We start from the raw sequence: 24,247 nt of genomic DNA, 5'->3' as shown, positions 1-24,247 counted from the left end.
CTGCACCTGTACCCCAGAACTTAAAGTACAATACATATATATACACACATATAGATATATATAATATAATAAATCTAATAAAATAAGGAAAACAGGAAAAAATGCATTATGTACTTACCAATCTTTCACTCATTTTGGAAATTGGATAGTGACTTCAATAGATTCAAGTATTGGCCATTTTTGCATGAATTCACTAGCTTGACTTTTTAAAAATTTTACTGGCAAACTAATAATCCTTACATATTGTGGAAAACATTTCAGCATTTGTTACCTCATTAGTGTCATACCAAAGTCCATGGCTTTTGCATCATTATCAGTAAGTTTGTATAATGGCAAGGACCACTTTTGTGATGCTTGTCAGTTTAACTCTAGAACCTAGGAGGATGCTGCCACATAGCAGTCAGTTCATACATGCACATTAAAATCATAACTCTTTTTCTCTGCTAATATTTTCAAAGACTTTAACTCCTTAAAGAATTGGGAGCATTGGAATGGAGAAATCATATCAGGACCATAGTGTGCTATAGAGGCCTGGGTAGTGGAAGTACAGACAGCTTAGAAATGAGGTGTTATTATTTTTAATTATTTGTGAATGGATGTTAAGTATAGATTACAATAGTTACTCAAATTATTACCATCTTGCTGGATGATAATTGGTGGCATACACCTATAGTTCTAGCTACTTAGGGGGCCAAAGTGGGAGGACTGCTTGATCCCAGGAGATTGAGGCTGCACTGAGCTAAGATCATGCCAGGGCCCTCCAGCTTAAGTGATAGAGTGAAACCCTATCTCAAATAAATAAATGAATGAATGTATGTATGTATGTCATATTAAGGCCAGAGTTACTGCAATTATGAGTTGACTTTTTCTGCTTGGTTTCAATATACAAAGCTTATATTTGTCTAAAAGTAATGCTTTCCAATGTAATCCATAAATCAGTCACATTTTTTTTGTATCCTGATTATGAGGCTATCTTGAGTATTGAAAGCCTCTTGTGTGTGTCAGGTATAACACATAGAGTTTTGGGTATTGAAACAGTTTTAACATATTTGTGTCTGTAGAATGTGTCCACCCAGATGTAAGTTGCTTTACTTAACTCGTAAGGAATATATAAAATAATTTTGTGTAGTTGAATCAAAATAAAAATATCTAATTCATTAATAGATGCTAGAGAACCTGATGATGGATTTAGAAATGTGGGTTTAGAGGTAAACTGAATGCTTATCAGAGCTATGCGACTTGTTAGCTGTGTGACCTTAGACACGTTGTTTGATCCTTCTAAAACTTAGATTCCTCAGCTGTAAAAAAAGGGAAAATTATAGTGCTTATTTCATTGTTATGATAATTAAATGAAGTAATAAAATCATATAGCACAGTATTGGGAATAAATTTTTTAAAAAGGTAAATGTTTGCCATTTATATTCCATTCAAGAGGTTGTCTACTTTTGCATAGTATGAAAGCAATTTATTAAAATGAGAGTAAGTAGACATTTGTAATTCCTGAGTGTAGAACAATCCTTACTTGCTACCCAATTTAATAAATATGAAGTAATCTAAAAATCTTGATTTGCTTGTTCATAACTTTCTTTGTACCCCCAGGTTTCACCTGTGCACACGATGGCGAGAGTGAGGCTGAATTAATACCTGACAACTTTGAAGAAAAACCGGAAAGAGAAAAGAAGCATACCAACTTTACTTTGTGCAACGTGTGTAACATTCAGCTGAATTCAGCCGCTCAAGCTCAAATCCACTACAATGGCAAATCACATCAAAAGAGATTGAAACAACTCAGCAACGGGATGCTGAAAAATGACAATGGTAAGCTTTTCTAAAAATACTTTCTCTATTTTACATCATCAACTTAAGTTATTTATGTACCTGCAGATGTGGTGATAAAAGAATGAACTAAATTATTTTAAACCAGGAAAAATCTTACATAAAAGCTTTATCAGCAGAGTACATTAAAATACATCATTTCTCTTTGAGAGAGAAGGAGAAAGTTTATTTGTCATACATGCTTAATCGCATTAGGGTTGTGACCTACAGAAAATTTACTATAATTTTGAAAAAGTTGATTTTAGAGTTTCTTAATGTATGCCTTTAATGTAGTTATACATGGAAATAGACAGTGGGTTTTTGTATTTTATTTTTTATTTCCTGCAGGTATAGGGGATTCAGTTGGTTAGTAACACTGCAACTGATTTGAAATAATGCATATCTTTTCAAATAGGTGGTTTAATCAATAAATAATGATTAGTACAGACTTTTAAGTTTCCTAATAAAAATGTATGATTTATTTAATAACTTTAGACTGCTTCTTAAAAGTATGTGTTGGATTTATGAGTGAACAGACTTTTCAAATCACACAAAAATGTCTTTGGGAACAAATGGAAGGTTATTAGAAAAATATAGACATGAAGAGAGGAGGGTGGACCCATAGAAAGGAGACTTTAGAGTACTAACTCACAGCAACTTGAGTTATAATATTATATTTTGATTGGATGTTTTATGTTTGATAAATAAAATATAATTTATCTAAATTATACTGACATCTAAAAGTGAGAATGAATTTCAATCTCTTCTTATATTTAATGTCATAAACATTTTAATATAATTTTGTAATTTGCTTGGAAGTGACCAAATAATGAGAAGAAAAAGAAAAGTGCATTCTTAAAGTAGAAATTGTTTCTACCTTGCTTTATGTGTTTTTTATTTATATGATTTTAGTATGAATGAACTGTTGTATTCTATTGGAAAGAATTTTATATTTTTTGAAATATAGGACATTTAATTAATTATAGATGTTATTTGTTAACGAGATATAAGAAACAAAAATTGTGGTAAGAAAGTAACTGAGAACTCTTAAATGCTATAGGTATAAGGTAAACCTAGTGACACAGGACTTTTCTTGATCACTTTTGGCAGCCAGAAACACCTGGCCAGCAATGCCTTTTCTTTGCCTTGGCTGGCAGCTTCAGGGCTGGCTTGGCCCCGCTGCTGTTTCTGTTATGTGGACTGGCTGCCCTCTGCTGGTAGAGGACAGAGGGCCACAACGTTACATCCTTCTCTACACCGACGTTCAGTCACATGTCTAAGAATGAGGGTATGCTGACAATTGAAGAGTGAGAAGGGCATAGAATAATTTTATGGAGCAGTGGAACAGGTCTCAGTGGAGACGGGGTGAGTGGGTGGTCCACCACCTCCACAGTTGGGTAGTTTCTCCCTCAGTGTGGCTGACTCTGGGCTTTTATGGGCTCAGAATAGGAGAGTACATGCTGAATTATTTGTGAGTGTGCAAGAAAGGCTACAGCAAAGCCATCACTCTAAGGTGGACATGGCATTGTAGCACACCAGTAAGAAAGGGGTTGGTATATGTAAAATAGGTGAAGGGTGGGGATCAGTCAGAGGAAAGCACACCAAATGGGAAGACAGATTTTCATTCCAGTCCATGGATTTGACTTGTAGCTTGGCTTTCAGGCTTTAAACTGTCTTTGGCTTGAGGGCGGGGTTTCACTGGGGTTTGCCTCTAGTTATTTGTCTGCCTCCTGCTGCTATCACTAGCAAAGTAAGTCATGATTTTAAAATGCATATTTCACAGTCTCTACTTAGAGTTCTTAAGAAAAATCTATTCCTTATTGTTAACTTCAAGTACAGTATGATTCATTTCTGAATTGTTTTCTCTAAGTTTGTATTGGTCATGATAGTGTAAGCTTTGGTGTTTTTCTTCACTCTGTCTTGATAGTCACAGACCTCATTTGGAGAAGTAGTAAACAATGCTGTAAAACAAAACTAGAACGAAAGGTATGTCTGGTTTAGAAACCCAAATCAGAGTTAGTCCCAGGCATAATTTCAAATGCCCAAAGATTTTCAAACCACAATACTAGGATTGAGTTTACTCAAATTAAATAGTTTTAAACAATCATATCAGTGCACTTGGAGGTTAGCACTTTATTAAAGACTTTATGTACATTTTATTGTTTCCTCATAACCAACTAAAGTGATCTTGTTGTATTCCTTTTATAGATGTGGACATTGAGGATAACATCACTTGATACTATGCTAAAGGTTACACAACTATTAAATGGTCAAACTTGAAATCAAACCCTGGTCTTACTCACTTAAGTACCTGTATTTCTAAATGCTACTCTTTTCCAAAATGAATATTCTGTAGGAACTATGCCTTTCTTCATTCAAAAAGAGAAGTCATTTAGGAGAACACTAAAAAATTAAAATTTTAATATATTTCTCAAATTCTTTGATTAATATAGTACTCAACAAATATTCATTGCTGGATTTCCTATTCAGATTTTTTCCCAAGACATTTTAAGTATCATCATGTTAGTAAGGACACTTTTAGTGAGCTGTCATTACCAATATTACTAACATGACGATACAGCATGAAAAACAACCATGATTACTGGGAACACTTGGTCATCTTAGGTCATGTCAGTTTGGCCTGAAATTATACTTCAGAGGAAGGTAGACATGTGGATGAGAAAAGTCAGGAATGACAGGGTCAGGGCCAAGTCTTGGGAACTAACTTGGCCCCAGTTAAGAATTAGGGGAGATCCTGGAACCAAAAGTGTCAATCACATTCTCTGAGAAGGTATGATGAATTTGGTCTTAATCTGGGCTGCATCGGTTTTCAAGGATATTTGATCTGGTGTATGAATGCAAGAGCAGGGATCAGTAGAAAGTGATGATACTTGAAGTAAGACAGAAAATTCTGTAGTAATCCTTAGTTCTTAAGTTTCTAAGGACCCTGGCCTGTGAGATTGGGTTGTGTTGAGGCAAGAGTTGCCAAGAATTCAGTATGGTTGAAATTTCAATGAAGCTTAGTGCTGGGGCCTCTTACTAAGAAAAGACCAATAATGTATGTGGGAAACTAGATGGAAATCATGGCGTGAAGATTGAATCAACTTCTTAAGGATTAGGAGAAATGCTATATTCCTGTACTGGATCTCAGAGTTAGGAAAGCAAAACTAATTCATTTCAAACCCTAACATTTGGTAGGATAAGAGTTCTTAAATACTACCAAGTACCGTCAGTGAGTATTTGAAAGTGGAAATACAAATAAAAATATTTTCCTAGATGATTTTGCTGAGTATTTTTTGTGTTATTCAGCCTCCTGTCAGGCCACACATTACTTTGCAACTGATCAGCTCCCATAAGGTTCCTAGCGTAGTAAACTGTCACCTTTCCACAGCCATCAGACCAGTGCTTGACATAGACCAGTCTACTCTGCTTCTTTTTTTTTAATGGACTATTTTTAAAGAAGTTTTATGTTCACAGCAAAACTGAGTGGAAAGTAGATTTCCCATATATCCTCTCCCTCTTTCACACACAGCCTTCCCCACTGTCAATGCCATCATGGCAGTGCTACATTTATTACATTGATGAACCTACGTGAACACATCACTATCACCCAAAGTCTATAGTTTACATTAGTGTTTACCATTGGTGTTGTACATTCTATGGGTTACAAAATGTGTAATGGCATTTATCCAATATCACAATAATATACGGAATACTTTTGCTGCCCTTAAAGTCCTCTGTGCTCTGCCTATTCATCCACATAACCATTGATCTTTCTATGGTCCCCATAGTTTTGACTTTTTCAGAAAATCATAAAATTTGAATCACACAGTATATAGCCTTTTTATATTGGCTGCTTTCACTTAGTAATATGCATGTAACTTTTCCTTGTGTCTTTTTATGGCTTGATGGCCCATTCCTTTTTAGCACTGAAGTACCCTGCTTTTAAATAAAAATTACCCTGACCCTTTATTTCCCATAACACTGCCACATGAGATCCTATGGTTATATCATACTTTTCTGAAGGTATATCAGGGGAAAGAATGGGTGTTGTAATTAAAGGGTCATAGAACAGAGGGGAAATAATGTATCCATTTGGGGTGACTTTTGGTCAGGAAGAAAGACTATAAGTGGTTTCACTCTCAAAAAAAAAAATTCCCTTTGGGTACATTGTAAGTGATAACCTAGCCCTCTGTCCCTTTGTCTTTCTCAACTCCCTTTTAAAAGTGCTCCTTTTTTATCACCTCTGTAGTGTGTAAATGGAGGTCCTCATCTGTAACTATAGGTAGGCCTAATTATAGGCCATAAATTTCACAAATGAATTAGCACTTTAATATAGAAATATAGTATTTCTTTTACCTATCCCTCATATCCCCACTATTAAAATATGCTTTTTCAGGCTTGATGGTAATAAGAAATGAGCCCAGTTACAAGCCTTATACAGTTATTAATGGTCATTCGTTTATCTACACAGAGACCAAGCTAAAAATGTTGATATGTACAAATAATAGATCCTGTAAATTCTGAGTAAACACATCATCATTTTTAGGTTATTTCGAGAAAGATATGGGAGCTGTTTGAGTCTTCTCCTTAAAGTTGCACAATTGCAAAATGACTGCTTTGAACTTCCATCTTCACAAAATTTTCATGACAGTTTAGATTTCAAATGGAAAATAAGTATGTCAAGAAAGGAATGTAACAATAGAGATTTTTACCTAAATTCATTCAACCTTGTACTTTTTAAAAAATTTTAAGTACGCAAATAAAATAATATAAAATTAATTTTAGCAGTTATTTAAGGATTGTCTAAATAGATAAAATGTCATTATTTGATGTTTTAATATTGTAATTATATGCCTTGAGGCATATTCTATTATATACCACAAAAAACATGAACAAGAGAGTGCATTATATCTAAAATGTTTTTCACACTTCTGAGGAAAATATGGCATTTTACATGTCATCTCACTTATTAAGGAAAATGATCTTCTGAAGATCACAGTGAAAAGCTATCTGATGTATATAAATTAATTAGGATGCTAGTGTTCCTACAGTTACGACTACAGTTTCTGACAGTGATGTACGTTTTACACAAAAAAGTTATATGGAACGCATGTACAGCACATGAGTTCATGCTGTGCTGGAATTGATTCAAGAATCTATGAGATTCAGGAATCTTTAAAGTCCTCCAGCTTAGTCGGGAATGTTACCTGCTAAATTCCTCCCCAAGCATTGCTTTTAGCTCATGGGAACTACCTCCTCTGAGCTTGTTTCTTCTCTTAGGGCAACCTGCATCCAATGGCTAGTCTATGCTGAGGGGCAAAGTCCCAGCTCCTTGCTCCAAAAGTGGGTGGACATCTCTGAAAGTCCAATCCAGCTTCAGTTTTGCCAATGTCTCTGTTTCAATTCTATCACAGTCTAATTTCACTATCTACTCTGTCCTGCTTTTCTTATGCCTCACAGGTATAGATCTCTAGTCCATCAGTTGTACGCAAAATCATCCTAGAGTCTGCTTCTTGGGAATCCAAATAAGGCACCACCAATGTTTTAAAAGTTGTTAAGGAGAATTTTCTTCACCTTCTGAAGGTTCAGCTCTAAGTCTGTTGACATGAATTTACAATAGAGAGATTAACAGAAAAAAAGGTATACAAATTTATTAACATGCATAAACATGGGAGCCATACAAAATATGAGACTCAAAGGAGAGGCTAGGTGGTTGAAGTTTATACATCATCCAGAGGTTATAGAAAGGGTGGCTGCTTTCTGGGTAGTGCAAGGGAGGTGGAGTCCCATGGAATAGGAGAGTGAGAAATGGAAAGCATGGCAGACAGAGCTGTCTTATTGTGCCCGTAAAAAAAATCTCAGGTAGACTCAGAGCTGCCCTCAGAAAGGATAGATGGTGGCCTGTGGCAAAAATGTATCTGTTAGTGTTTCAAACCGGGCTGGCTTCCAGTCTCTTTTTTCCTCTGAGTTAATCTTAGTTTGGGATAAGGTAGATAAGGGGGGCCTCAGAGAAAGCCTGTTTGCATCCGTTGTTTACTAATGTAGATTTTCTACACAGATGTAATTCCTTCTCACACAAAGACAGCTTTTCAAACCTGTTCAGGCTGCAGCCCCTCTCAATAGCATCTCAGAATATGCCAAAGAAGTATATTTTGGGGTAAAATATTCTGGTTTCCTTCAAAGTCTCAATAAGAAATGTGCACAATGTGTTTTACTGTGCAAATGCAACAAAATGTAATATTTCCCTAACTCTTATTTTCCATCTGATATCAGTGAGTTAAGATTTGCCATCAAAAATGCAAAAGAAATGAAAAGGGAGCTAATATCAACTGTTCCAAGTACTTCATATGCATCATTTATCGAATCCCAATCAACAATCTTACCAAGTCTTATTAAGTCTATTTTAAAAATAAGACAACCAAGGATCAAAGAACGTTAACAGACTGACCAATACAGCTGTTTGACTTTTGAACCACCCAGGTCTACATTATTGGCAACTCATTAATCTCCCCAGCAAACATATTCTACTGTGAACAAAATTTATACCATACATTTGGGTATTTTCTTATGTTACTGAGTTTATGTCATTTTTAAATCACTTATTACCACAAAGCTGATGTTTTCCTTAAATTTTCATCAACAACTCTAACTGCTGAAAATATTTTGTGCAGAATAGTCACATAAATAGATCATTTTATAATTTATCACTATATGTTATCTGTCATGCCAGAAATGTATCTTTTTACGTGAGCATACTTTTTGAAGATGTGGTGAATAAAGAAGTGGCAGAAGGGAATTCTGTATTAGAAGTTGACTAAATGTGTTGACTTGGCCATATTCAAGTTTTCATGATTCACCCTCTCATAAATATTATAGATCTAGGAAATTACAATATAGACTACATGGCTAAGTTCCCCTTTTAAAAAGGCCTTTGGTTTTATATTTATGATGCAATTAAGCTTTACAAACAAAGATTATTTTTCTGCTGATAGAAATAATATGGTTTCATATGTACTGCATACAAATGTATAAAAGTAAATTAAAAATAACCAACAATTCTCCCAAGATATATACTTCTAAATTTTTGTCACAAGTCATCAGGAATGCAAGCATGAATAACAAATATTGTTTGTGCAATTTTACAAGCATTATAACAATGTTTGTATATCACTACCTTTTATGATACAAATTTTTTAATTACCATAGGAAATTAGTAGTGGAGTTGAGATTTCTAGTTAAGCATTGAAATTTTACTCATATTTTCCATTTTGTTTTCCAACTATGTGATATATTCTATAACGGAAAAGCTTTAACATTATGAGGTATGGAATGAAAAATTAAAGTATTATAAGGGATTTTGTCTAAGAACAGAAAATTGAACATTAGATTAAAAATGGTTCTTTGATTCATAAGAGCATTTTGAAAGACATATTACAAGGAACGTAACTTTTAGGATCTTTAAAGCTTCTATGGCCAACTAATGTAATTCAATTTCATGTGCTCAACATAGCTTAAGCTGTTAACGCTTCTTGAAGGATTGAGTAACAAGTGGACCTATTGTGGCAGCTTTATTTTATTCACACTATCTTTGTCATATTTGGGTTATTTTTATTAAGCGTGGTTTTCTATTTTTATTGGGCTGAAACTGCTATCAAATAATTCAGTTTTATCTACCAGTATTCTAGAGTATTTTGGTGCTCATTGTTTTGTAGCACATAAATCCAGAGAATTGCTGCCTTTATCTATGCTGCTAGCATTAAATTTTCTTTCATTTAACAGAAAAGCTAAATAAAATTTCAGTTTCTAGTTATCACTGATCTGTTCCTTTTTTCTTTCCATTGATTGCCTCAGAAGATGTTTCAAGTGTCAGTAGATTTTCAATTTAAAAGATTTTCTTCTCCTGCAACATTGGTAGTTAATGAAAATAAAAGAACTTTGTGGACTTTAATCTTACTTCAGGCCTTGATTTTATGTATAAATTTAGCATTTATATATAAATTTGTCTCACCTTTTGATCTCCAAAGACTATTTGTGTTTTATTGACTGTCAGTAGACAAATTAGCACTTGCTAGTATATTTTTGGCTTCGTGGTGATATCTTTGGCATGATTTTATTTAATAATGGTAACTTCTTTCTTAATGATACCATATCTACATTAGTATATGTATTAGCTCATTTTCATACTGCTATACAGAACTGCCAGAGGCTGGGTAATTTATAAAACAAAAAGGTTTGACTCCCAGTTCCACATGGCTGGGGAGGCCTCAGGAAGCTTACAGTCATAGTGGAAGACAGAGGGGAAGCAAGGCACCTTCTTCACATGGGCAGGAAGGAGAATGAATGCAGGAGGAGTTACCAAACATTTTTAAAGCCATCAGATCTTGTGAGAACTACTATCATGAGAACTACTAACATGGGGAAAACTGCCCCCTTATTCAATTACCTCCACCTTGTCTCTCCCTTGACACCTGGGGATTGTAAAGATCATGGGGTTTACAATTCAAGATGAGATTTTGGGTGGGGACACAACCAAACCATATCAGTATATGACATATTGAAATGTGGCACTTTCCTCTTTCCTCTTGCCGACCATATCCTTTAGAAGTTCAGCCAAGAGGAGGCCATTAAAAAATGCTGATATCAAATTGCTCAAAAATGTATAATGAGGCCCGTTGTATTCTTGTTTGACTGAACTAAATTTCTTTTTTATCATTGAAGGATAAAAATTTAGAAGCAAGTAATTTCACTGTGTTCAAATTTGGAGTAGGTTTTTGGCTTTTGTTACCAGTTTCTTTCTCCCTAAAGAAAAAGCACGTCAGTCATTTTAGAAGAAGATAATGGTCCAGCCACTGGCTATTTGCTTTACCTGGACTTAATATGAATTCCATCGAAGGACACCATCTTTTGCAACACAGAGATTTCTTTAGGCAATCTGTGTCCCTAAGAAACTCTGTGTACTAGGACACAGTTTTACAATCTGAGTCTGGTAAGGTTTTACAATTTGAGTCTGATAATCCAGACTGACTCCTGCATGGAGACCATCCAATAGTTTATCCTGCCCAAGATGAAGTGTATTCTAGTTCGTCATGACCATTGTTTTGAAAACTAGATGAAGTGAAAATTAAGGGAAGCCATAAGAGAAAAAATAATAGATTAGATTGATAAAATTTAGCTTGGAAATGTAATCTATTTGAGATAGAAGAGATTTTCATTTGTGCTTCTCTGCATGTCTATGTGTTAGAGTGAATATGGCTAGGGAAGTTTGAAAAACTGAAGGCATTTAAGGTACTGATTTTAACAGTAGCTTATAGCACTGGTAGTATGAAATGAGAGTTCAGAATTTTTTTATGTCTGAACCTCAAATCTGTTTAGTACACATAGGACTACCTCTTGTTTCTTCATCTTTTATCTCTTTCAGTTACTAATTACGTCCAACGACAACATCTTCCAGTCCGTGTGTTTCCTATATATAATCTTAGGAAAATAATCACTCCGCTACTTTTCCAGATTGGACAGTATAAGCTTTTTAACTTTTGTTTTCCTTCCCTTGTAATCCCCTAGAAGTAATTTGCCCAAGGTAACAGAGCTAGTAGTAATAAAGGTGAGATTCCTGTATGTATGATTTTTTTTTCCCTGACTTATGCCCTTAACAATTTAGTTTCCATTTTGAGGCCCACCCTTTGGAAACTGGCTTCTACCTTTATAGGCCCACACCAGGCCTGGCAGTCTTCCTTTTAACCACCACCTTTTTTATTTGTTCCTCAAAAACACTAAGCAATGGCATGAATGTGTGTGTGTGTGTGTGTGTGTGTGTGTGTGTGTGTGTGTGTAAGCACAGATTCTATTCTGTTCATTAAATAGATGGCTTAAATATTAATTTTCAGTTTTTAAAGGGGAGATCAGAAAGTAATTTTCCTCAAAAATAGCAGCCCAAATATGTGTCTTCTCTTTCCTTTTTCCAAAATTGCAATAGTATTTTGTAAGAAACTTGAAAACAAAAGCAAACAGATCTGTATCAGCGCTGTGCACTTGTTAAGAATAAAGTAGTGAGGGATTTCTGGAAGAATAAAGGAAATGAGATAAAAATGAGATAAAGCACTGGACCTAAACACAAGTAAGAAAACCTGTAAAGTTAGAGAAAAAGGGCCCAATAACAGGTTTCCAACAGGACTTCAGAATATCTCTAAGATTACTCTGAAGTAGCCTTAAAGGTGGTGTGCATTGTTTAATGGAAATTCTGATGAATTTACTTATGCTAGTATGCAGTTAGAAGTTGAGATATAACTCACCTGCCCAGCCTAATAGTGAAAAGTAAAAAACCCATGAATCTGGGGGTTATAAGCCAAAGGTGTCAGAAAGTGAATGTCCTGATGAGGTCAAGGATAAGAGAGGTCAGAGGGAACAGATAAACCTGTTTAAAACAGATAAATGAGTTTGCTGGCTTTGTAACATGTGCTGTAATTTCCTCTTTTATCTCACCTCTGGAATCACCTGCAAAGTTGACTTTGCTTACTCATCACAAAATATGTGAGATTAGAATTCTTCCCTGGGAACTTTCGTAAAGGACATTTAGACTCTGTCTCAGTTAAAGTTGACACTATGTATGAAGGTACAAAGACAAAAGCTGGACCACATATGTATTACCTGTTTACAACTGCTTGTATCAGGTACAGTGTTGAAATCAAATATATGAACAAATCGTATTTGCTACTCATTTCCCATTGTCAAACCATGAGAGGAGTGAAAATGTGTACATGAATTTCAGTACAATAATTTACTTGAGAAAAAATGTGATTTTAATTCAAGATTTGACTTCAGTGACTTAGTAGAAGTATAAAAAGTTAAAGAATATGTGAACTAAGCAGTTCATAAGAGGTTATAAAAAGCTGTAGTTTCAATGGAGAGTAATGAAAGAAGAATTAGTACAAGAATATTTAATTTCCTTAACAAATATTTAATTAATACTTCCTGTATACAGTAATAATTCTGACCTAGATCTTATTCCCACTGCTAGAATAGCTACATCTAAGGGTATTAAAAATAAAAATTAAAAAAATAAAATAAGAAAAGGGGAAGCAACCTTAGAATTTCATTCCTGTCTTGTAAGAGGAAGACAAAAGGTCTGCTAAGCAGATAATAAAGATATCAAAAATATAAATGATGAGTAACATTTGTCATGCATTTCTACTGTCCTAGATTTTATTATATGTGTATAATTAATGTGCTTTTCATATTTTATAATTTAGATATAGTTATTAGTATCCATTATATAGATCATAAGTGGACACAAAGGAAAATAAGGAAATTTGCTAAAGGCCATGCAGCTGGAGAGATGTGAGGCCGGTCCCTGAGTCTGGCAGGCTGGTTTCAGAGTCCACACTCATGTTCATGATGTTACAACAGCTATCAGTCCTGGAGAATACCTTAGATTGTCCTTGATTCAGAAGCCCAAGGAGGAGACAGCTTCAAAAAAAAAAAAGAGGTGGCGGTTGCCTACTGTGTGCTAAAGGGTGTTTTTCAGAGAGGTTAAAATAGGCAACCTCTGTGGGAGATCGGGAAATTGTAAAATGACAGATTATCTATGAGAAGTTATTTCAATGAAACAGGTAAAGAAAAATCAGATTTTGAGAAATAGAATGTTTCTCTGACTTTTGGTCTTTAAAATTCCAGATTCAGAATCACGCTGGGTATTTGTGAAAGTCCAGATTCCCTGACATGCATTCAGTCTTTAAATGGGAATCTCCAGTAACAGTTAGAAAAATAGAAAGTCAATAAGGGAAGAGGAATGAGATGGCCACGGCTCAGTTTACATATCTCAGTTGGCAAGGAAAATTCGGCATAGAGGCATTTTCATGACCATCTGTTTGTATTCTAACATGCGCTAGGGGAAGACTAATTGCCAGCCCAAGAGACTCATCAGTGTGATTCCTTCTTGTTATATTTTCAGCGATGTTTTAGGGACTGTCATTGATCTACCAGTCATGAAAGCAAGTAGCTCTCTCCCTCTAAATCTAGCTCTGTTGACTGTGAATCAGCCCTAAGCATTGCAGGTAATTTGAAGAGCATATAATCCATCTGTGCAGGAGCAGGGGGGCTGTGTAAACCACAGTTTGAATCTGATCTTGCTCTTTTGCTTGGCATTCTGACCATCAAGTTTTAGAACTTTTTTATAAAAGAGTGTCCAAGTGTGTATACTTTATTCCAAATTACTTCTTTTCAGCATTATTTTATGTGTTTTTCTTGTTTCTTGTTACACCTTCACTTGAGAATGATGTCTTCATATGGTGGCAAGTAATTTTTTTCTAAAAGTACATTTACATTTTTAACTTAATAAATACTCATTGCATAAGTCTCAGAGAATATGTTAATGTCAAATATTCTATGACGTCTCCTTTATTGTTTTCCTGTACCAGTCACATATGTGTTAGGGTCCCTACTCTAGGATGTCATACATGAGAGAGTTAATGGGACAAGATGTCTTTCATATTTTTCTTTTCATTTCATCCTCCATCTAAAATTCAAAGTCCTTGATAAACTGCTTTTTACCCTAAGGTATCTGAATACTATTTTGAATACTATTAACTTTCCTCATGTGTAATTTACCTGTTATTAACTGTAAACGAGACCCAAATTAAAAACTTTCAACAACAAACTCTATTATCCTTATTTTATTTCAACACAGATTGAGAAGTGACTGCTCTCCCATTGTTTGGTAATGAAGACAATATAAGGTTTTTGAGAATCATATGTAGTTCTTCTACCAAAATTCAATTTTTTATGGAAGAAAAATTACAATTTTATGAAAGTAGGAACATGTTATCTGTATAATTTGACTATTTTAACAGGAGTTCGTACATTTAAGGTAATTAATCAGGAAAGTGTCAGAATAAGCTAACACAAGTTATGGGTGCTCAGTAGACAGTAATTCATGATCATAATCCTGGCAGACTCATTTTATTTGCTCTACTAGTCAAGGACCCCTTTTGCCTTATGACTTACAAAAGTGTCCCAGTGTTTGTAATTCTTGCTATTCGGTTTTTATTCCTACTTCCATAAAATTTTTTTCTTCCCTTCATATAGAATTTCCTTAAGGAATCTCTTTAGTTCCAGAAAAAAATATTCAATATATATAACATTCTCACTAACATAAGCATCAGGGACTATTTTAATTCATTTCAGTTCTGATAGAAAAAAAAATCAAAGCAGAGACCCCACATCCCATGTGCCTGATCCTGATATTATTTCTTTACCACAGCAGTCAATAATGCTTTCCTGTACTTCTCTCACATAGATCTTTTTTAAAAATGTTATTTATACACAACAATTATACATATTGATGGGGTACATGTGATTTTTTTTATATGTTCATACAATGTGTAATGATCAAATCAGGGCAATTAAAATGTTGCAAATCTATCAATAATATTGTCATTGTCCATCACATGAGATCAATTATACAATGATGCTTTAAAAAGCTGCCTGTTCTCCCGTACACTGCTCATTGGCTGCCTTAATTTACTTAATATAGTAGCCAACCACCAAATCTTGTATAATATTAATTTCTTTCAGGTTCAACTACAATCAATTTGTATAAACCAAATAGCATGCACCTTTAAATATCATGGAAGATGAATGTTTCTTGTTTTCTGTGGAGAAGTGGTGTCACTGGGAATCCAATAATTAAAAGATTTTAAAATTTAGAGCAGAATAAAGTTATCTGATGTATTCCTGCATTACTTTTGTGAGCAGTGCTAGGGACTGGTTTATCCTATGTGATTTAGGAAGGTGTTAAAAATTAAAAGAAGGTGAGCAGATTAGGATAAAACCGGATGTAAGTCATGAAGTCCCAGAAAGGCAAGGTATATACATTAAAGAGATGCATAGAGATAACAAGTCCTGAAGGAGCTTTATGGCTCATACCTTATTTAGGACTCCAGGACTATTCTACCTTGTATGGTGAGTTTGTGCAAAGTGAAGAAATCAGACAGAGCCTGATTTTCACACTAGAGTTGCCTTCTAGCAGAGAGGAGGGAATGAGATATTCTCCTGTTTTCTTACATGGTGAAGCCTTATGTAACTGAGTTGAGAAATTTTGGTCCCGCTCTGGATCTTGGGATGGTAAGGGGCAAGGAAACCCCACCTCATAGACATGGGCTTGGCTTAATGATATAGCAGAGACTCAGTGTTGTTTACAGCATCAACGTGAATCAATATAGGATGAGGTTAGCCAAGCAAATATCCTAGTATCTGATTGAGCTGGAAATGAAACGAGTTTCAGTTGTGGCAGCAGGGCTTCAACAATAAACAGGGCAGATGCCCTTAACTGGGCACCCAAACCACTACACCCCAGTGGACATCAGCCAGTATATTCCCAGGGACCAGAATTATGAGGCCAGAGATAATCCTTACTCCCAATTTGTTCACATAAGGCTTACTACATATACCAAAAACCTTTCGGGATAGGGGCAAAAGAAATGGGAAGTAAGCTAAAGTACTGGAAGCTAAAACTATGTGAACCAACAGGCAGAGAGAGTGCTACTATAATTAGCGTGCTTAAATATTAATCTGTAGGTCTGCTATGTCTCCCACGAGGTGTGGGGGTAAAAGGTATCCAGAAGTTTCTGTTAAAATGTGGCTGAGGATGCTGACTGTGACTGAGACCAGCCACACAATTTGCAGGGCCCACTACAAAATGAAAACACAGAGTCCCTTGTTAAAAATCTATTAAGAATTTCAGAGTTAATCCCAGCACTTTGGAAGGCTTGAGGTCACGAGTTCGAGACCAGCCTGGCCAACATGGTGAAATGCTGTCTCTACTAAAAATGCAAAAATCAGCAGGGTATGGTGGTGGGCGCCTATAATCTGAGCTACTCTGGAGGCTGAGGTAGGAGAATCACTTGAACCTTGGAGTGGGAAGTTGCATTGAGCAGAGATCATGCCACTGCACTCCAGGCTGGGTGACAGAGTGAGACTCTGTCTCAAAAAAAAAAAAAAAAAAAAAAAAAAAAAAAAAAAAAAAAAAAAAAAAAAAAAAAAAGAATTTCAGGGTGACAGTTAAAACATGGGGTCACTGTGAGTGCCAAAAGCTTTGCCCATGATTATACAAATTACTGGGCCATAAAGCTGACCCTGGCTTTGAGTTTGCCTGATGAGGTTACAGCATCAGGAAGGATCTGGCCCTGTGGGCAGTGGCTACTGGTGAGACCACTCAGCCCAGCAAGTGATAAGACTCCTAACTGGATCTCAGGGGAACTGTAGCACCTAAGAGGGCAGAAGTGGGGACCTATCAGCCAATGGGAGGTTGCTCATTCTCTGTTGGATCATTCTCAAAGCAAGAAAACTGAATATGAGTTCACTAGCCTCAGATAAGTACGTCGGAGGCCAGGGAGGAGGCACGATAACCATGTAGAAAATGGTCGTGTGCAGTGGTATCTTGGCCAGTTTTAACCGTTGGCTCTCCTGAGAATAAAAGCCATGGTTTGTAGCATCTACCTGTTTTTCACCATGGCTAATTTTAAGGTACCACTGTTTCATTAGGGAAGAAGGAGTAGATAAGAGGTACAAAAACTGGTTCTTGAAAAACAGTGCAAAATTTCACCACATCCCTGGTGGTAAGTGTGGCCAATGAGTTCAGAGAATAGCACAGGACCTTTATAAGCAGCAGGATATTGTGGTAGGCCAAATAATACTCCCCAAAAGATGTCTACATCCTAATCCCTGAGACCTGTGAATATGTTGCCTAACATGGCCAAAAGAACTCCACAGATGTGATCCGATTCAGGAGCTTGAGATGAGATGACCCTGTATTACCTGGGTAGGAACACTGTAACCTCAAGGGTCATTTTATGTGAGAGATAGGAAAGTCAGAGAGAGAAAGGAGATGTGACAGCGGAAACAGAGGTTAGAGTGATGCACTTAGCAGGCAGAGGAAGGGATCACGGAATGCAGGTGGCTTCTAGAAGTTGCAGGAGGAAAGGAAATAGATTCTCCCCTTAGAGCCCTCGGAACGCAGACTTTCCAACACCTTGACTTTACCCATATGACCCATTTCAGACTTCTGACCTCAGAGCTGTAAGATAAATTTGTTTTGTTTTAAGCCAACAAATTTGTAGTAATTTGTTATAGCCATGATAGCAGACCAATACAAATACCATTATTTTCCTAAGCAGTATGAGGTCAAGCAGGCACTCACTCTCCCGCCCAGCTGTTGCTGCTCTTTTAAAAGAGAGCAGAGGATAAGAAATGCTAAGCATTTGTCTGAACATATTACCCAACGAAATATTTCTGGGGCTACTTGATGGTGGAGGGTAGAAGGAGAGAGAGGAACAGAAAAAGTAACTATTGAGTACTAGGCTTAGTACCTGAGTGATGAAATAATCTGTACAATAAACGTCTATGACCCCCAGCTTACCTGTGTAACAAACTTGCACATGTGCCCTTAAACCTAAAATAAAAGTTTAAATAGTTACTGAGTGAGGCAAATTGAGTTTTCTTCTAGACCATCTGGTTAAAGGGCTCACGGTGGTTAATTTTATGCCATGACACTCAGGTATTTGGTCAAATATTATCCTGGATGTTTCTGTAAAAGTGTTTATTGGATGAGATTAACATTTACATCGCTGAACTTTGAGTAAAATAAGTTTCCATCCATAATGTGTGGGTGGACCCCAGCCAATCAGCTGGAGTCTTTAATAGAGCAAAGACTCGCTTTTCCCAAGCAAGAAGGAATTCTGCCGGCTGACTTGTCTTTGGACACACATAGACATTGTCGGTTTTGTTTGGAGTACCATAAATAAAGCACACATTGAAACTGAGCTTGAGTGAATTTGGAACTTCAATGTACACGTAATCCATCAACTGTAGGAATTGCAGTCCCTATTCAAACTAAGTACTCACCTCCTCAACCCACAATGTCTAAGAGGCCAAAAGCTGTCTTCCTTGTGTGTCTTTAAGAACATAATACTCTTGGTTTCCACTGATATAGACATTTTCCTTCTCTTTCTCTGATTCTTGATTCATTAAAGGTAGGTGTTGTTTAGCTGCCAGCATAGTGCTACTACTGTCAGCCAGTGTATCCAAATGTGCTTTTGATGATCCTTCCCCAGCCCCAGTGCACTCCAGGGGTGCCCCTGCCCCATGAAACTGTCAGCAGTAGAAATAATGTGTGATGTCCTTTCCAGCATTCTCCATGGTGTAAGAGAAGACAGATCCAGAGTTGAAATAAAATCATGTTCATATCGAACACACTGCACTAGGGAACCTAAAAAAGAATATTTTATTTTTTTTTCTTAATTCACAGCTTCTCTCTCTAGATAAAAGTCCATGTGGGCTGGAACTTGGGCCTGTCTGAGAATCATCCTTTCTTTTCAGCACTTCCAGAATGATTTACTCTCTAGTCCCTTATGGGATACTTTTTCCCAGGAAGCTCAATGTTCCCTTAAATAGTATCCTGAGAAACCCACCCGTATATGCACTCTACACATGATCATATGGGTCTGCATTTTCACATAAATATAGACTAGATGAAGCTAAAGCTTCTAATTATATATATTTAAATTTCATTCTGGATGCTTCTCTTAGAATATTAAATATATTTTTAAGACTTATATGTGAGTTTATGGCAAGCTAGGAAAGTTATATCTTAAGTATTCTCCTTATTCTGTAATTTAATGTTAGTGAACTAATTGAGTTATTGGCCTTAAGGAAGAGATTAAAAGTATTTATCTTCTTTTTAGTGCCCAATGCAGTGGGTATGCCTTCTATGTAAATAATTTCTATTCAAAACCTAGGGGAGTAAAAAAGTAGGTATGAATTCCCACTATTAATTATTGATCTGAAGGGGCTTTTTTTGTTTTTTTTGCCTATTTTTATATCCATATGTGTGTTATCCAAAGCATTTAACACTTTGTTTCTTTAGGTAAAATCTAGTATGAATACAACTCTTTCCTACTGAAGAATGTTTATATAAGTAAAGCAAAACTATTCATATTTTATAAATACATACATACATAACCTAGGAGCCATCTGGCAGTTAATGCCTAGCTTTGAGATGTGTCTAAGACCTTGTTTGAACATGGAAGGAAGGCTGCAAATATGGACATTAAGGAAGGAGGATCTACCTAAACTAAGACTTATTTTCCTGTTGCTACTTCGTGTCTAGCTTTTCTAATTATTTCTGGCATTAGCTTCTTTGCCTTGTTTATTTAATAAGATTCTTGGGAGAAGCAAATGCAGTAATGTAGATGAAAGTACTTTGGCAATCTCTTTTTCTCATAAATATGTGAATTTTAATTTATTACTTCCTCTGATGCAACTTTGAGTATTTGGACATAAAGGGCTCTAGGAATTCAGCAGTAAAACATGGAATTAAAGTCCATAGAGTAAGCTCTGAGAGCTTGAGAGATTTCTGTAATGTTTCTTATATACAAAAAATACTCATCACCCAGTGGCACTTATCACTGACAACATTGAAGCCAAAAAATCTGAGACTTAAGCATAGCAAGGAGGAAGAAAGGTGGGAACCATGCATTGTCTTTTGCAGGTGATATGGGAAAGAAGGGAAAAATCAGTAGTAACAATTGTGGGAAGGAGGGAAATACAAACAACTTCTAGGACTAACCAGAAAATTGTTTTAAAAGAGTGTAAGGAACAAATAGCCTGTATCTGAGATGGGGACCCAAGTAGGTGAATTGACAGGCACTTGTGTTTGGGACCTCTATGGTGGTGGCTCTAATCAGCATCACCTGAGTACTTGGTAAAATTCAATTCTTAGGACCTACCTCAAATGTGTTGTATAAGAAACTCTTGGGGTAGGCCAAACAGTGTATGACTTAAGGAGTCCTTTGGGTGATTCTGTAGCAGGCTTAGATTTAAGAATAAACGCCCTGTGTAGTAAATAACATCTCAGAAGCAATAATTTTAAGATTTAATAAGGTAATTTTGGTACTGTATTTAGTGCAAATGTAGTTAACTTTCAATAAAATAAATGTTATCTGTAATTAGCCCTTGTTAAATGCTACAGTCAGCAGTAAGAAAAATCAAGGTTGGGATACTAACATGTATATAAATACAGACTTTTAGGACATGTAACATCCTTAGAGAAATATTTCAGGGTTCCTCTTACTTTTTAACATGTATACAAATCACCTGAGAGTCTAAAATACAGATTCTGATACAGCTCCAAAGTTGCATATGAGATTCTGCATTTCTGACTAGCTCGCAGTTGATGCGTGGCTGCTGGTCCTGCAATCCAGCCCATCGCCCCCTTTACTTCCACTTAACTGTTTTTTGCAGCTCTGAAGGCAACATTAAACATAAATTTGAGTATTAATAGCAAAGCCATAGGATACAAGGTGAGTGGCAAATTGAAACCCTGGGGTTAATGTCATCTCGTCCCTTGAGTTGTAGCTTTTGCTCATCTTTCTTTAGGAAGCAACCCAGTACTTCTCAAACAGAATAATTTGAAAAGCAGTCACAAATTCCTAATGTTTTAAGATTATTTTCCATTAATTACCTAACCTTGGAGGTAGGCAAATAGTACTGCTGGACCCTATAAAAGGTAAGACAGATCCATTATATAAGCCGTACAAATTACAACTGTGTAGATCTTACTTTTCTAAACCATCTGAAGGAGGTCATGCTCCTGCTTTGTTCAGTAAACTTGTCATGTTATTTTTCAAGAGCAGCTCCTCTTTTGAAGATAAACTTAGTTTCACTTGTTTACTCATATACGCAGGTTCTTGGTGTGTAGCCACATAGATGCCAAGTGGAATTGTTCAATAATTACTATTATTTTTTTGAGACAGAGTCCTGTGCTGTTGCCAGGCTGCTGTGCAGTGGCACAGCCTCGGCTCACTGTAACCTTCATCTTCCATGTTCAAGTGATTCTCCTGCCTCAGCCTCCTGAGTAGCTGGGACTACAGGCACACGCCACCACACCCAGCTAATTTTTTATATTTTAGTAGAGATGGGATTTTACCATGGCCAGGATGGTCTTGATCTCCTAACCTCATGATCCGCCCACCTTGGCCTCCCAAAGTGCTGGGATTACAGGCGTGAGCCACCAAGCCCAACTAATTAAATTATTTTTTAACTGTGGCCAGTGCATCCTTCAGTAGTTTCACAGGTTTTCTAAGAATGGATTAAAAATAGGGTCTGCAGTTTAATGGAAGAATCCGAGTGGTGTTGAATAAGCAGTTCTGTCCTATAACCAGTGTTCAGGTAAGGGTTGACAAGTGGCGGCATGACAGAGAAGAAATAACTTATTTAAGTCAAATCTACTTAAGTATAAGACTTTTTACTGCTTCTGGGCTATGGCTCTTTTAGGTCTGGCAAATTTGTACTTTGACCACTCCGTCATGCATGGCTAAAGACAAATTTACAAAGCAGAAATGCGAATTCTAGTTGAGTTTCCTTGAATTAATATGGTTCTATATGAGGGTTGTTACATAAATTTTACACAATTGGAATTGCACTCATAAAGTTGTTAAAGTGGGATCAAATACTAAAAATAAGCCACAATCAAACTACATGTTTACAGTAAGCAGTTATAAAAGTTATCCAAGAAATGAAGTATTTACTCCTTTCGGCCTTAGAAACATCTTTTCTAAATCCTCATACTTTAGACTGACTTTCTTCTGTGTTGGAGCCATGATTGCTCATGGCTCCAGATTTCCATTTTCCCAAATTCAAGATCAGCAAAAGAGCATTTATTTCCCACTTTCTGCACCAAAAACTTCACTTATCACTGAAATCTGTGGCCAGTGCAGAATTAGGGACAATGAGTAGTAGAAACTAGAGTCAACTCTAACTCTCTCATTGTGGAGAAAATATTTGCTGACCTCTATAATGTACACATAACTTAATGCCCTTGGGCTCAGTATCCTTGACTGCCTAATGTGCCTAATATTATCTTTTTCTGAGTGGTGTTGTATTAATACATATAAGGTACTTAGAGTGAGATCCCATACATATTAAGCATATGATCTTACCGACAATATTTCATTTCCAAATCCCCTTTTCACAGTTGGGTTTTTCTATGTATTGACATCATCCTCACCAGCAACTATAGGCTTCCATTTTACCAACACCACAGTCAGCGAAAGAGAATCTCTCTTTCCCAGTTAATACAGCAAAAGCCTCAGAGCAGCCTTCATGGAACTGATTTGGGTTATGACCAATCCCCACGGTCAGAAAGTATATATATGTACCACTCTGAAAAGCCAGGTGTGGTTTACATGCCTACCCTTGGAACTGGCATCAACCCCACACAAATCTACAAAAGTAGGAGAGAGGTGGTTATTCAAGGAAACTTGAAGTCCTCTTGCGAGGAGAGAATGAAATACATTAGGAAAGCAAGGATAACAGCTATTTATTTTAAAAGTTCTTTCAACTTTGATTCTAACACTATGGCTGCATTCTTAACACTTGTTCTAAATTATTTATTTGGTCTCTTTCTAATTACAAGCATTTGTAGAATGTCAAGAGTAATATTTAGTAGTATAACTTAAGTTCAGCAACTCTAAATATAATATTAGGTTTACTAACAACCAGGGTATAGCTTTTTGTTACCAAATCTTGTTTTATTTGATGATGAACAACAGAACAGTCTCATGTAAAAATGAAGCAAAACAATACACTTCACAAATATGTTTCACAATTTAGAAGAAATTCTTGGCACATTGGCTTACAAATTCCCTTATTTTCATAAGAGTATCATCAAAGTATTATTTTGGTCTACTCTGAGATCTAGTGTGTTAATCTAATTCTGTAGATTAATGAATAGAATTTTAGGTTTATAGTCACAGGACAACTAAAATGTCAGAAACAATATTTCTAGGTACAATCATAAGAAGTGTTACATAGTGCGCTTATTAATTTATTCATTTTACAAGTATTAGAACTTATTTTTGCAGGCAAATATCTTTGCCTTCATGGAGTTTATAATTTAGCAAGTATAAACTGTTGATAAAAATAGACATTCATAAAAAGTAAATTATGATAATATATAGTGTAATATAATATAGTATAGAATCTAAGCAGATTTTACTTCAGATGTTCAGTTTGATTTATTTTAGTCACAAGCTTTAAGACAAAGTGGAAAGCAAACAAAAACATGTAAAATGTTTTATTCAATACGACCCACTGTTGTAGTCTCTGTTTATTGCAGTTATTGATTATAATGGGAAATACCTGAGGAATGCTTGTAATTTTAGTGTGTTTAATTAACAGGAAATAATTCTCAGGAGAGCTATTTATCAAATGAATATTAATATTAATTTAGTGAAACAATATAGAAATGTGAGGTGAAATCCTCTAAATAAAAATGGGCCTTTGCTACTTTTTTAGTAGACCAGATGGTTCCCTCTTAGACTAATTAATCCTTTCTTTGAATGCTTGCACGACTCCTGAAGTACTTGTAACTTTATTG

General features: G+C 35.8%; 1 protein-coding gene across 1 annotated transcript in view; it reads left to right on the top strand.

The window, feature by feature from the left end:
• Positions 1–1,603: 1,603 nt before the first annotated feature.
• The window catches only part of ZNF385D (zinc finger protein 385D), a 691,222-nt gene continuing 668,578 nt past the window's right edge, over positions 1,604–24,247 (top strand). The window contains exon 1 of the mRNA XM_017522543.2: positions 1,604–1,818. Within this exon, the coding sequence (XP_017378032.1) occupies positions 1,800–1,818 (19 nt within the window). The 5' untranslated portion in view covers positions 1,604–1,799. The remainder of the gene's footprint in view (positions 1,819–24,247) is intronic.

The sequence above is a fragment of the Cebus imitator genome, unplaced genomic scaffold (assembly GCF_001604975.1).
Source record: "Cebus imitator isolate Cc_AM_T3 unplaced genomic scaffold, Cebus_imitator-1.0 Scaffold24, whole genome shotgun sequence".
Classification (NCBI taxonomy): Eukaryota; Metazoa; Chordata; class Mammalia; order Primates; family Cebidae; genus Cebus; species Cebus imitator.
The sequence above is the reverse complement of the archived record's forward strand: the minus strand, read 5'-3'. Positions and strand labels throughout refer to the sequence as shown.